The sequence below is a fragment of the Elgaria multicarinata genome, chromosome 1, assembly GCF_023053635.1.
Source record: "Elgaria multicarinata webbii isolate HBS135686 ecotype San Diego chromosome 1, rElgMul1.1.pri, whole genome shotgun sequence".
NCBI classification, from domain to species: Eukaryota; Metazoa; Chordata; class Lepidosauria; order Squamata; family Anguidae; genus Elgaria; species Elgaria multicarinata.
The window spans coordinates 48,519,470-48,533,295 of NC_086171.1; the positions used below are offsets into that span (position 1 = coordinate 48,519,470).

General features: G+C 40.5%; 1 protein-coding gene across 1 annotated transcript in view; it reads right to left on the reverse strand.

Moving 5' to 3' along the window:
• The window catches only part of DNAJC1 (DnaJ heat shock protein family (Hsp40) member C1), a 94,844-nt gene continuing 81,018 nt past the window's right edge, over positions 1–13,826 (reverse strand). Inside the window, exons 10-12 of the mRNA XM_063127716.1 lie at positions 4,097–4,145; positions 2,275–2,762; positions 1–239 (exon numbers count right to left, since the gene is read on the reverse strand). Coding sequence (XP_062983786.1) covers positions 171–239; positions 2,275–2,762; positions 4,097–4,145 — 606 coding nt within the window. The 3' untranslated portion in view covers positions 1–170. The remainder of the gene's footprint in view (positions 240–2,274; positions 2,763–4,096; positions 4,146–13,826) is intronic.

Sequence of the window (13,826 nt, forward strand, 5' to 3'; positions counted from 1 at the left end):
TACAACTGATTCTATTACCATACCAGAAATGGAAGGCGTAAATTTTATTGATTTTTCTTTTTTTTTTACTAAGGCACATGACATACTGAAATACTGAGGTACAAAAATACAAGATACTGCATATGATGTTTAAAATATTCCATTCTGGTAAATAAAATTCTTCCAAATATTCAACTTTTTGCCATCTTTTTCTTTTGTATGAGTTCAACCAGCAACTTGTATCTAGTCATACATTCTTCCTGTACAGAGAGTGAGAAAGAGAGAAGAGGGGGAGGGGAGAAAGAATTTAAAAAAATATTTACTTTGGTCAAAAATTATACTTGCAAATCAATAGGATGGTTTACCCCACTGACAGCTTACTGAAAATGTACATTAGTATTTTTCTAAAAGCTCAGTTCAGACTGCTCAGTATCATTGTATACATCAACATACAAGTAGTAGTCCATGGGGAAGAATGAAAAGGTGGACACACGTGAAGAACTAGCAGCCATCTCTGGTACAACAACTCCCACTTTTGGCAGCTACAGTTCTAGAAACAGCTGCCAATTCACTGGATATACCAACCTCTTCATACCAATTCTTCTCCATGCAGTTCTGTAGGCTCTCAAAGAACAGGCAATGTTCAAAAGCTAAAATGTCAAAATCTACAGTCATGCAATATCTAGTAGTACCAATGTGGTGTAGTGGCTAAAGTGTTGGACTGGGAGTCGGGAGATCCGGGTTCTAGTCCCCACTTGGAAACCCACTGGGTGACTTTGGGCCAGTCACAGACTCTCAGCCCAACCTACCTCACAGGGTGGTTGTTGTGAGGATAAAAATGGAGAGGAGGAGGATTATGCACGCCGCCTTGGGTTCCTTGGAGGAAAAAAGGCGGGATATAAATGCAACAAATAAATAAAATAATACCAACCAAAAATGTTGCAAATAGTAAATTTGTAAAAAGAAAAAGAAAGGGTACAAAAAGTGCAGCGCTGAGGTGACCTGAACCTCCACCCCACCCATCCCCAGCCCAGATCAGTGCTATACCGCCAGCAGCAATGGAGCTGGAAGGGATGGGAGGGGATGGGGAAGAGGCTGCGGCCTCCCTCCCCAGTGACCACAAGTGTGTGTGTGCCCAACACCAAAAAGGTTGTGCACCCCTGTAATAAAAGCATTGCATGACTGTGGACTGCTATTTTGTGTATCTAAAAAATATCTGTTTAGTATTTTTTCTAATGTAGCAAATTCCTGATTGAAAGCACAATCCCAGGAACAAATTTTTGTTCCAATACATGGATCTCTCCACTAGTTTAGAAAAAAAATCCTACACAAAATCAATCCAAACTTCAGAAAGCCCTACCTTGAAAAGAAGGAACTTGCATACGAGAGAAATCAGAGGCATTTGCTAAAAGCCAAAGTGTGTTTACTCCTCCCACAGGTTGAACGTCTGGCATCACCAAAGAGGCGGGCAGCCCCCTGCTGGTTCAAGCACTTTATCTCCAGCCCCTCTTGCAACATTGAACCCTTTTTAGACCCCAGCTATGGACAATCTACATGAAGAACCAGGAAAACTGCCAGCACTTACTGGATTTAAAATGTCACGTCCTTGGTTTTCTGTCTTGCAACGTATGCAACATTTATCTGGTATGCTAATCTAAATGGAATATTACATTGCTTATTAAGCATTAAGGCATTTTGGTTGGATTTGCTTCCGCTGTTCATTCACAGAAACAGGTAGTGGGAAATGTAAGAAAGAACGGCTACTTAGTCTCAAATGCAGGCAACATGTCCTGTTTAAATTTCAAACTTACTTTCCTCTAGTCCAGGGGGTGGTCCAGCTTGTGGCCCTCCAGGTGTTTTTTTCCTATAACGTGGGGGACGGTTGTGATAGAGCACCTGCTTTGCCTGCAGAAAGGTTCGATCCCCGGCATCTCCAGGTAGGGTTAGCAAAGAATCCAGCCTGAACACTACCAGTCAAGTGTCGACAATACTGGGCTGGATGGACCAACTCGGCATAAGGCAACTTCCTATGTTCCTAACTCCGACTACCCCCCTGCCATTGGCTATGCTGGCTAGGGCTAATGTGAATTATAGAGCAAAATTTCTGAAAGGCCACAAGTTGCCCACCCTGCTCTAGAATTTGCCCTGGCGTAGAAAATACACTAGGAAAGATAGCTGTATCATACAAGGATACCTCCTAAAACTGAGTACCTTTAAAAAGAGAGAAAAAGGACTAACTTGTGACTTGTATCCAACACCAGTGTGCTTTAATCCTACAAAAAAACATGTCTTTACCTTACTTTTCCCTGGAACATATTTTGCAATCTTATCCCAGCGTTCCAGCGTTCCCTTTGGATACTGCTGTAAGGCCACCTCCAGAAGCTTCTGTTGATTCTGAGTCCACAAGTCTTCCGAACTACGACACCTCTCTCTCTTTCTGGCCTCATCATCGCTATACTCCTCTTGTTCCGCAGTGTCAAAGTCCTTCTGGCGCTTCCCTCTCCACTTGTCCTCTGCTGTCTCTCTCATCACTGGGAATGTTGTTTCAGGAGCCTTCAGTATTGTCTTCCGTTTACGGTGTCTGGCTTCACTCAACACTGTCTCTTGTTGATCAGCTGCTGCCATATCTATTGGTTCTGGGTCACAAGCATACTTTGCTTCCTCCTCCTGCTCCTCCTCCTCTTTTTCCCGCTGAGTGATTATATGATCTGATAAGTTAACACTGACCTTGTTGGTTCTTGAGTTTTGGGCCAACATTTTCAGCTCTGAGAGCCTAACAATACCTGTTGGAAACATCAATTTCAGTTTGATTTATGATGTGTGAAATGAGAGATGACAAGTTCAGAATGGTGGGCCACACTGTACTGATCTTATAGTATTGTTTTTCAACAACTGATACCCCCAAATGTGAAGTATTTGAATCAGCTCTTGAAAAATCTGACAGATTTAAAAATCAGAGGTTGTGAATATAATGGATACTTAAAGTGGGCTCAATGAATTCAACCGGACTTAAGTTAGTCATAACTAACAAGTCCCCTTGATTTCAATGAATCTACTCTAAGTATGACGAAGTCTGGACCCAACCCAATGAATTTGGGCTTCTTTTTTTTACTGCTATGTTTCCATGGTAGCCACACTTAAGGAATCCAGAAATCGCATCAATTAGGTCTGATGTTAAAAGCTCTTCCATTATATTCTTGTTCCTTTGTTAAAGAACCAAACAGTGCTGGTGTACAGTTTCTTTTTATTTCTAGTGAATGAACTCCAATGTCCCCGAGAAGAATACACTGCCATAGTGCTTAATCAATGGTAGCCTGAGATATTTTAAATTACCTTTTAATGTTCTGGAACAGATGACAGATATTTTGCTTTCTCTGCATTGCTAATAATTCAAGGCAGAATCTCACTTGACCACTTAATGAGGGCATGTATGCATAGAAGCCCCTTTCTGCCTGTGCTAGCTTCCAGAAGAAGAAGCTGGTAGTGTCAGCAGTGGCTGTAGCACCTACTTCTAGCTTTCACCAACCTCTGCTCTGCACTCCTAACAAAGAGAGACTACTAGGCACTACAGCAGGGCTGGAGAATTTGTGGCCTTCCAGATGATGGTGGACTGCAAGTCCTGTCAGCACAGCCAATGGTAAAACATGATGGGAGCTGCAGTCCAACAGTATCTGGAGAGCCATAGGGTCCCCATTCAGATATACAACTACCATCCACTTTAAGCAGCACTCACTAGCTCTGGAGGCAGCGGCTTTCTCCTGAGCTTCCCAATGCTGTGGAAGATGCGCTGCATACTCTAGTGTCACCCTTTACAAATATTCTTCCTAGTGCTTGTCAACGCAGGCAAGTGACATCTGAAACAGGGGGTGCATGCCTGGTCCTACAAATTTAAGTCAGGAAAGATCTGCTCCCAAATTTGGCCACTCCTAGTGTATAGCACAAGCGGGCAGAACACAGCGATCCCCCGGCCAACGTGCTACCTGCTGGTGGTGGACTATTAAGACTAATCCATCAAAAATGATGTTTTTAAGCATGTCTGTAGACCTAGCATCATTTAACAGACCACCTTTGTCTTACCTGTTAGGAAATAAATAATATAAGGACCCTGGATACATACCTGGTGCACACGTAACTGTGTCTTTAATCTGCTTTGCTTTCACTGTAACCTGTTTAGGAAGGAAGAGAAAGCATTTAATTTATGTACACAGTTGTTTAAGACAGCTCAAAAGAGGTCTATAAAATGATATGTAACATCTAGTCTTTACTGAAGAATACCAATAGTCCACCTAGACCAGAACCTGACACTAAGTAAGAGCAAGTCTCCAACCCAGTTCTCCAGACTGTCAAACTTCCCTAATTGTTAATAGTGCTTGGATGAAGTGTGTGGCTCAGACCTTGTTACATTGAGTTATCATATTTTTTCCTTCCTAATATTCGATCCTGCAATGTGCTACCCACTCAAATGCATTGGTGAAGATATGATGGCTCTGCTCCACACTGCTACTGCCCCTGTAACAACGCCAAGTCCTGCCGTTTTTTCCTATATAACATTGCTAGGATCCGTCCGTTCTTATCTGAATCTTCTGCTAAGACCCTTGTCCATGCATTGGTTATCTCCCATTTGGACTTTTGTAATCTTCTTTTGACTGGTCTTCCTTATGCTCCTCTCTCCTCTTTGGTCTCTCTTCTCCATTCTGCAGCCAAGATTATTTTCTTGGCTCGTCGTTTTGACCATGTTTCTTTCTCCTTTGATGAAATCTCTTCATTGGCTTCCGATCCCATATAGAATTCAGTATAAGCTTCTTTTGCTGACATTCAAAGTGTGTCATGGTCTTGCACCTTCTTATCTTTCTTCTCTCATTTCACCCTACCGTACCTTCCGTTCTTCAAATATTATGTTGCTCTCCTGCCCAAGAGTCTCCATCTCTCTTGCCCGGCTTCACCCATTCTCTCTGGCTGCCCTATTTGCTTGGAATGCTCTTCCAGAGCAACTACGTACCACGAGTTCCATTGTAGGTTTTAAAACGCGTTTGAAAACTCATTTGTTTTCAATAGCTTTTGGTATTTTAGCTCAATTTACTGTTCTTATTACTATGATTTTTCTTATTTCTGCTTTGTGAACCCCTTCCCCCCCCCTTCATATGTTTTAATGTGATTTTAGATTGTAAGCCTCTAGGCAGGGTATCACTGTTTTATTTGTATATTTTGTACAGCACCAAGTACATTGTTGGTGCTAAATAAATAAATAAATAATAACCAGGAAGTGGAATTTCTGGAACATATTCTTGGTTTGCATTTTCTACAATGCAATTGCCCCTTTATCAATCACTTTTCAAGGTAGATCAGTCAAATTCTACATTAAATATCTACTGTCAGACAAAATTCCATCAGTATCTTTGGTTGTGGCAACTATCTGATGCTGGAGGGTTGTTTCTGTGAAGCGTGGTGGGTGTAACCTAGGATATCTGTTCTTGTACAGTTGCATGTTTGAATTGGTATTATTTATGCTGTTATATTTTGTTTTGTAAATGTATCCCAGACTGCTTTTATTTTTGGTCTTTTGTTTGCAATAAAAAGAACAAACTGGGCCGGCCATTAATTCAGCGAAAATCTGAGTATATCACAGAGTAAATCTTGTCCTACTGCCCAAGAAACAGTGAACAGTCAATACATTGCATTTGATGGATCCCTTTGAGAGGACACGCTCCTTTTCCTGGGGAATCTGTCCAGCCTAAGGTCACCTAGTGAATTTCGCAGGTGAGCAGGGACTTGTACCTGAACCTTCCCTGCCCAATCCCAACACTAACAAGAGCCAGCATGTTGTAGTAGCTAGAATTGTTGGGCCAGGATCAAGGAGACCTAGTTCAAATGCCTATTTACCAATGAAGCTCACTGGGGTAGGCTTGGGACAGTCACTCTCTTCCAGCCTAACCTACTCACAGGGTTGTTATGAGGATAAAATGAGAAGGGGTTGAATCCAAATTTAAGCTGGAATGCTGCACTGGCGGAAGTGAACTGTCCTGCCCGCTCATTCCCACAGCAGCCCCTCCAGCCCCCTGAAAATGCTACACGGAGAGCCAAGAAATCCCGCTGAATGGGCTGTGTTGTGATGGTGGTGGAATCCCTAATAATTAGGTAGGGGGACCTCCTGCGAGTGGAGCCCTTCCTCTCGCAGGAGGCAGATCCTGGATGCAACCCAAGGTGAGGAGAAGAATCATGTATACTGCCCTGAACTTGAAGGAACTGTGAAATATGAATGTAATAAATAACAAACATATATCACACGTAATGAAAACCGTTGGCCTGGTTCACACGTAATGAAAACCCATGGGTTGTTGGGCCCGAGTGACAGCGAATGAGCATGCTACCTCCCATGTACTCATCACTTTCAATCAACAACCCATTACTTGCTTCTGGGTTAACAGAGTTGTTTGACCCCTAAACAACCCAGAATTCTGGGTTCAGATGACACAATAACAATCCAGGAATGGGGCTTTCCTGGCTTGTTGATTGAAAATGGAAGCAATGAGCGGACATGAGGCAGCATGTGCACTTGCTCTGCTCCGTTTGGCCTTAAGCAACCCCAGAATTGCTTTTATGTGCAAATGGGGTCATCTGCTCTTCTCATATGCCTAGGGGCTTCCGCTCCATCATAAGGGAAGAGACGGCTTGTTGTCTTACTTCTCATATTCCTGTCACAACAGCCAGATGAAGCCCCTAAACTTGCTTTTCGAAAATGGCAGAACACCTTTGGGTTGGATCCAGAACCTGCCTTCTGCGAGCTGGAATGAAGAGTTTATTTATTTAAAACATTTCTTCAGAGTGGAAGTCCTCACAAGGTGGCCTACATATGAAAACAGTATTTTTATGTCCATCCACCTGATTTCTGGGGATCCCAGAAACACACCACAGCTCACCCCATTCAGCAGGGGCTCCTGGGTGGGGAGGGGTGGAAGAGGCTACCATGGGAAGGAGGGGCGGCGAAGTCCACTTCCACCAGCACAGCTGATCCAGTGCAAATCTGGATCCAACCCATAATTTGCAAGCAATGGTATGCCATAAATCTTATCTATCTATACCACACACACACTTCAATAAGAGCAATACACTAATTTCACTTGGTGTATCATCTGTCTACAGAATTCCCCCCACCCCTTATAACAGTAATCTAAGTATGTTTAACACAGACCTCAATTGTTTGAAAGTTAACACCTCAGGCTAAGAACAGAATTTAAAAGGCAGTGTGTTTCTATCCATGAGCCCAATAATCATTTCCCCATCTTTTCTTTGACATATGGGATGCTTTTATAACTGTTACCCCACCCTGTTACCTCACACTGCCAGGTACCATGCTAATTAGAAAAATGTGCTCATATCTGTCCACCTGCCTATTGTTTTGCTGTCCACCTGAGCCTTTTCCATGCAGGCAGCAAATCACCCATCAGTCTGTGATTGCAACCTGAATACAAGAGATTAGTGGCCACAGAGGCAAGCAGAATCCGTTTACATCCCTCTCAGGCAAGCGAACGATATTATTTCATGAGGATGGAACCAGAGAGCTCCTTGCTGTCAGCTTAAGAAACCTGCTATTAAAAACCACATTAAAGTCTGTTTTTCATGCCAGACTTAACTTTATTTTCACAACTTTTAGACATCCCTTCAACTATAAAAAATAATGACCAGATCCAGAGGAAGCCCTCTATGCTCTTAAAGTACTTCCACAAGTGTACCAGAATGAGGTAACGGATTCACTTTTACAATTGGGAGCCATTCCCATGACTTGTTGTGTTTCGTGCCCAAACTTCACGGGCAGGTTTCTGGGGACACAGGGAGCTGCCATGAGGAGAAAGAAGCTAAAAAGCCTCCAAGCAAGCATAAAATGCAATATATGGCACTCTGGATCCCATCCTGCAAAAATGGTTCATGGCATACAATGTCCAAAATTTCCATCTTCCTTTCAAAAGTTCAGTACTTGTACTCAAACTCCATTTGACTTAAAATTTTGGAAGATCAGAATACCCAGTAAAAGAGTATCTCGACATATAATTTAGATAATTTTTAAATCGACAGGTTGAATGTGTGCGCACATGTGTATCTGATATGTCTATGGACCTCTGGTTACGGCTTATTCAGCAATTTTTTTTGTTTTGGGTCTCTTGGACGTTACAACGTCTCTTTAACAAAGGTTTGTCTAACGAAGCTAATTGTTGGAGGTGTCATACAGTTAATGTTTCTTTTATTCATATGTTCTGGAAATGCCCAATAGTTGCCTCCTTTTAGTAGGAAGTTATCAGATGGATAAACTTTGTACTGGAAAGCTCTTTAATATTTTCTGATATACATGTTCTCTTTAATTATGTACTTGCTTCTTGGAATAGAACACGTGGTCAGCATAAATGGATTTTTCACGCCCTCTTGACTGCTAAAAGACTGATACTACAATGCAATGGCTTGAAGACTTAACAACATGAGCAACATTTTAAACCATGGTATCTAGGTGTCATTCCCAAATGGATTTATATTTGCTCTGTCTTTACTGAAGTTCACATGTAATTTACTCCCTCCCCTTTTTAAAATGTAGTATTTGAAACTGAGGCCTTTAAAGTATGCAGTTACACTTGCATTTTTATTTTTGTTTGTTTGTTTTATTGTTTGGTTTGAAATTTATAATAAAAAGTGATATAAAAATGTGTACACACGTGTGCATATGTGTTAGTGATAGCAATCTTTCCCAAACTACACTGGCCATTTCTGGACACTTGTCATTACAAAAAAAAAGTGTGCCTTAATGGTGTGAAGAGATCTTGCTGCATAACTCCACCCACACCAAGTCTCCACCCTTACCAAATCTCCATCCTTCTGCTAGATACACTCACAAAATGGTGGCGTTCATGTGCTACACGTCCCAACACCAAAGTGTCTGCAAATTCCATGTGCATGTGCCAGGTGACATCAATACATGCTCCAACATTACAAACCTGGAGGAAACCCTTGGAAAAAACTGGTGCTCACCCTGTCTACGCTCACTGGGAAAGCCTGGAACATATGAGCTATTAATTAATCGAACCAGAGAAAGCTCACCCATCAATAGGGGTGGGGGAAGACTGAGAGGGCAAGAATGAGAGCTGCAAATTCAACAAGGGGAAATGGGTCAAAGAACAGATGTGGGGAGGCAGGCATTGAGTGGGGGTACAGGTAAACAGGTCAGCAGGCAGGAGCTCTGATGCAAGAGAACTGAAGGCAGCTTCCCTTTCATAATCAAAACACTTCACAAAAACAAATTTAATATATACCACAAATCCAAACCAGGAAAGTAATTGCTGCATTATCTTTTCACTCACAAATAAAAATATGATCTCATTATACTGATTAGTTTGAGAGGGGTTTTGTTTGGTTTTGAAAGGAGAGCTGAAATGGCTTACATGTTAAACAGTTGTTTTAAATGTTTAGATCCAGAGCCAATTCTCAGAATAAAATGAACATGGAAATTTGTGAGTTGAGTAGATCTAGGATAACTTGGAGGCTCTGATAAAGTGGTTAGATGACTGTTTAACCAAAATTTCTATTGCATGGTCGTAACAAAGCACTGCAAAAGCTATTAAAAACACCTTTGTATTATACTAAAATAAAATAAACCTTAGTAAAATTATTAATTCCATCTAAAATATAAATGTTAATATACAATTTTAATTGTTCCTAAAATTATACCCTTATTCCTAAAGTTTGAGGATTGTGAGTTCTGAAAGTTTGAGGATTTACTGTACATACAGTACAATAAAACAGGCAAATAATATATGTCTTAAGTTTTATATTCCTTCCTCCAAAAAGCTCAAGGTTCTCCTTACCATATTGTACCCTCACAACCGTCCTGTGTGTGTGAACGGTCCAACGTCACCCGGTGAGTTTCATAAGAATTTGAAACTGGCTCTCTCCAGCCCTAGTCCAGCTCTAAATAGTGTTTGTGTGTTTGAGAAAGAGAGATCAAAAGAGAGAGAGAGATCTGGATTTTGGAAATGAAACAAAACTGCTTAATCTTTACTAATAATTAATTCAGATTTACTCAACTGCTATGTTGTTGTGCCATACATACAATTCTAGAAAAATGGCTATAACTCCATAGTTGTATTCAACTGATGTATTCTCTCTCTTTTTTTTCCTCATTCCCACAAATAGCAAAACTTCCTGGGAAATACTCTCAACCGCATGGCTGAGGTGGAAAGTACTCAAGTTACCGTCTGTCGGGTCTCACTTGAGAAGGACCCCAGCTCTACATTCCCCATTCCCAGTACAAGGCTCTGTGCTCCCTCTCTCTCTCCCTCTTCTTGATCCTATTGGCCCTTGTGCCTTCAAACAGCAGTGGCTTCTCCTCCAGGGCAAAATGGCCCATCTGGACAAGCTAGCCAGCAAGGAGCACCATAGAACCAGAGCCAACACAAGATGCAGTGGGAAAAAACCCACCTGCAAAACCAAGGCAAAAGGAAGGAAAAACGAAACAAAAATAAAGGCACTTTTAGACCCCCATTATCATTCTGCTCCAGCAGATCTATAGGAGATGAGACAATCCTGATATTTCAGAAGAGATGCACTTTCGGGGGTTGGAAAGAAACGCAAGCCTCAAATGCAGTAATAGTCAGTGTCTCTGTGTGTCAGAAGCAACAAGAAGCAGGAGCCCCGGACTTTTCCGAGGAAATAAATGATCCAGAGTATGCAGCAAAAAGCTTTCAGGGAATTGTTTTGTTTGACAATATGGGGAAATTAACAAGTGAAACCATAGGATGACTCAAGTAAAAAGGCACCTTTCCCGCCCTTAAATTTGGATTTAGCTGGCAGTACTCTTGAAGAAGTGGGGCACAAGTTTAATTAACAGTCACAACTCGACAGCTGACATAAAGCAGAGACATTCTCTTTAAATCATTTCATCCATCTAAGGACAGCAGCTCAAACACACGTAAAATTCATATAAGAAAGTAACTTCCAATGTCAAATTTCAATCAATCAGAACACAGAGAAATGGTTAACACTCTCTACAAATGAAGCTCAATTTTACTGCTTATAGTTATGCAAAATAAATGCATATATTTACCCATTTTGCATAATTCTGCTTTAAAGATTCAGTCTGGGATTTTAAAAAAGGCTTCTGTGTACATGCAAAGTATTTTTTTGCCTGCGCACGGCATAGTGGTTGATTTCCCCACCTGGCAGCAATCCCCCACCTGGCAGCAATGCTGCTCAGAAAGGTCTCTCAACCTTCTGGGGTGACATTTCAGGTAAGTAGGAAATTTTCTGCATTTTTTTTCTAAAATGAAAGAAGTTGCTTTCCGTTGTTGTTTTTAAAGCTCCATTTTATAAAATTAAATTGGAAACATAATAAATGAACATAATACAGTTCAAACTGGACAACTAGTCAAATTTAAAATCAAAATAGTAACTAACTTTATTCAGGTGACTATTCTTAGGAAGAAGATATATTTATGTGCACAGCTCTTGAGTCATATTAAAATCAGTATGTTAACAGTTTTCAATGTTCTCATGTTTTTCTTAATATCTAAATAAAGTAAGGAAAGTGTAAGATTTGCAATAAATGCCCAAGTAAAATTTTGAGTCTGCTTCAATATAGAATTTAAACCACACTAAGTGCACTTCCTTGATTTTTATTTTAAATATAATTATCAAGTATTTAAGTTCAACACGTTTGGTTATTGGAAAAAACATTTGTTTGTTACGTGTAAGTAAAAAAAAAAAAACATGCTAAGTTATCTTGCCACTGATTTAGTGCAGTGGAGAAATTCCCAATTCAAAATTTTCCAGAAAATCCTTATCACTGGCTGCTACTGAAGGAAGAGAGAGGCAGAAAAGGCTGTCTACGTGTGCAGTAAATAATAATAATAATAATAATAATAATAATAATAATAATAATAATAATAATAATAATTTGTTACCCGCCTCTCCCTCCAGATCGAGGCGGGGTACAACACAAATACAAACTCCATAAAATAGATAAAACTAATTCAAACATTTAAAACCAGTGCATCATTAAAAGCAGCACACCATTAAAAAAGGCATCTTAAAATTCAACTGGGTAGAGATCAGTCTTTATGGCTTTCTTAAATTCTGGAAGACTGTTAAGTTGACGAATCTCTCCCAGCAAGCCATTCCACAAACTGGGAGCAGCAGTTTGTTGCACTTGTTTGTTGCAAATACGTTGCACTTGGGATTGCAGTTTTAGGGTGTGTGTGTTTTAGGGTGCAGTTTGTTTTTTAAGAACTTGATCTCCTTCCCCAAGTCCCACGTTATGTAGAATATGCAAAGCCCTAATATTAACTTCCAGATACAAATAAACTTCTGTTGCTACATACGTAAGAATCCTTTTTCTTGTGTCCTTGAAACAACCAATATACATTTATTTAGAAACTAGAAATCGATTCTAGAGAAATATGTTTCATCAATAATGCAAGTTAGGGTTTGGTGGATTCTCATCTGACTTTTTGCTAGCCTGGTTTAAGTCACGATACGTGACTTAAGTATCTTAAGACAAGTACGACTAGGTTCTTCATACACTTGGAATTGTTTATCAATGACTTTAAACAAAATGTTACAGAGGTATTGATGAGTAAAATGGCAAAGGGTGGGTATGGATTAAGCTACTCATGTAGCCAGTGGGCAAACAATGCTGACAAAACAGAAAGGTCAGATAGAAACAATTAAGAGGAAAATGTTGCTTGTGAATAAGCCCTGAATTGGAAAGAAAAGGGATGGAAGAGCTATCTTTCCTAGGACCCAATCCAGGGTGCTCCATTGCACCACTAGCTTGTGTGCACTGTCCCTGAACAGCAGTATCAAAACTAAATATACTTCACAGGTATCAAGCATCTGCCCCATATCTGACGACACCAAAAGGTAGGTTTGGATCTTGTCAGCAAAGATGTCTGTGTTGCAACAGAAATAGCTCAAGACTATTCCACTTACAAGCGGACTGTAATCTACAAAAACTTATGTCATAATAAACCTGTTAGTCTTTAAGGTGCCACAAGACACCCCCTGGAAATTGTTACAAACTACACCGTTCCTGTTTAAAAAACAAGAGAGTTCCCTACTAGCTCCAATGCAACCTCTGCATTACCTCCTTCAAGATCTTGTTACCTGGAAAGACAGCAATCCACATAACATAAAGTGGATCTGTGACCAGGAATGGGGTAATTTCCTTAATGCCCAGATATGGCAACTGCCACCAAGCACCAAATATCCATCGACAAGATTCAACTTAATTCTCATGTGCTCGCTGTCCTGATGCTTTGGGACTCAGAGACACCTCAAGGAAATTCTATTTCTTCTCTCCGGAATCGGACTCAAGAATCACAACTCTTTAAGTCCATCTTAACAAGAAACAACAGTGCGTGTTTACTCTCATAAGGTGGCAAATTGGTCATTTTACACATCACCATAATCCACATTATGGTGCAGGCCCATCATTTCATGCAAAAAAGAAGAAGAAGAAAAAGAACCTGTGCTTTAATTAATGGATGCCACCTGTCTAAACACTATTAGTTGATCTGCATTTAAGTGAGGTTTTTTTTTAAAGACTGAGCAGAAATATTATCTTTACTTAAGTCTCACAAATGTTCTCTTCCAGCTAAGAGGGTTTACTACAAAATCTAAAACTGCCATTGTTTTTCTGTTATCAGGTTACAGTAGCTCAAGTCTCTAAGCACCAGGATCCCCATATAGCTGATCAGTTACAGCTGTTAATTGTGGAGCAGAGGGACCAGCTGACATCTGCTTCTTGCATAGTTAGTTAATGGTTCACTTCCAGGTCCTAAAAGGATTGCAGCCTCTCTCAAAGACAATGT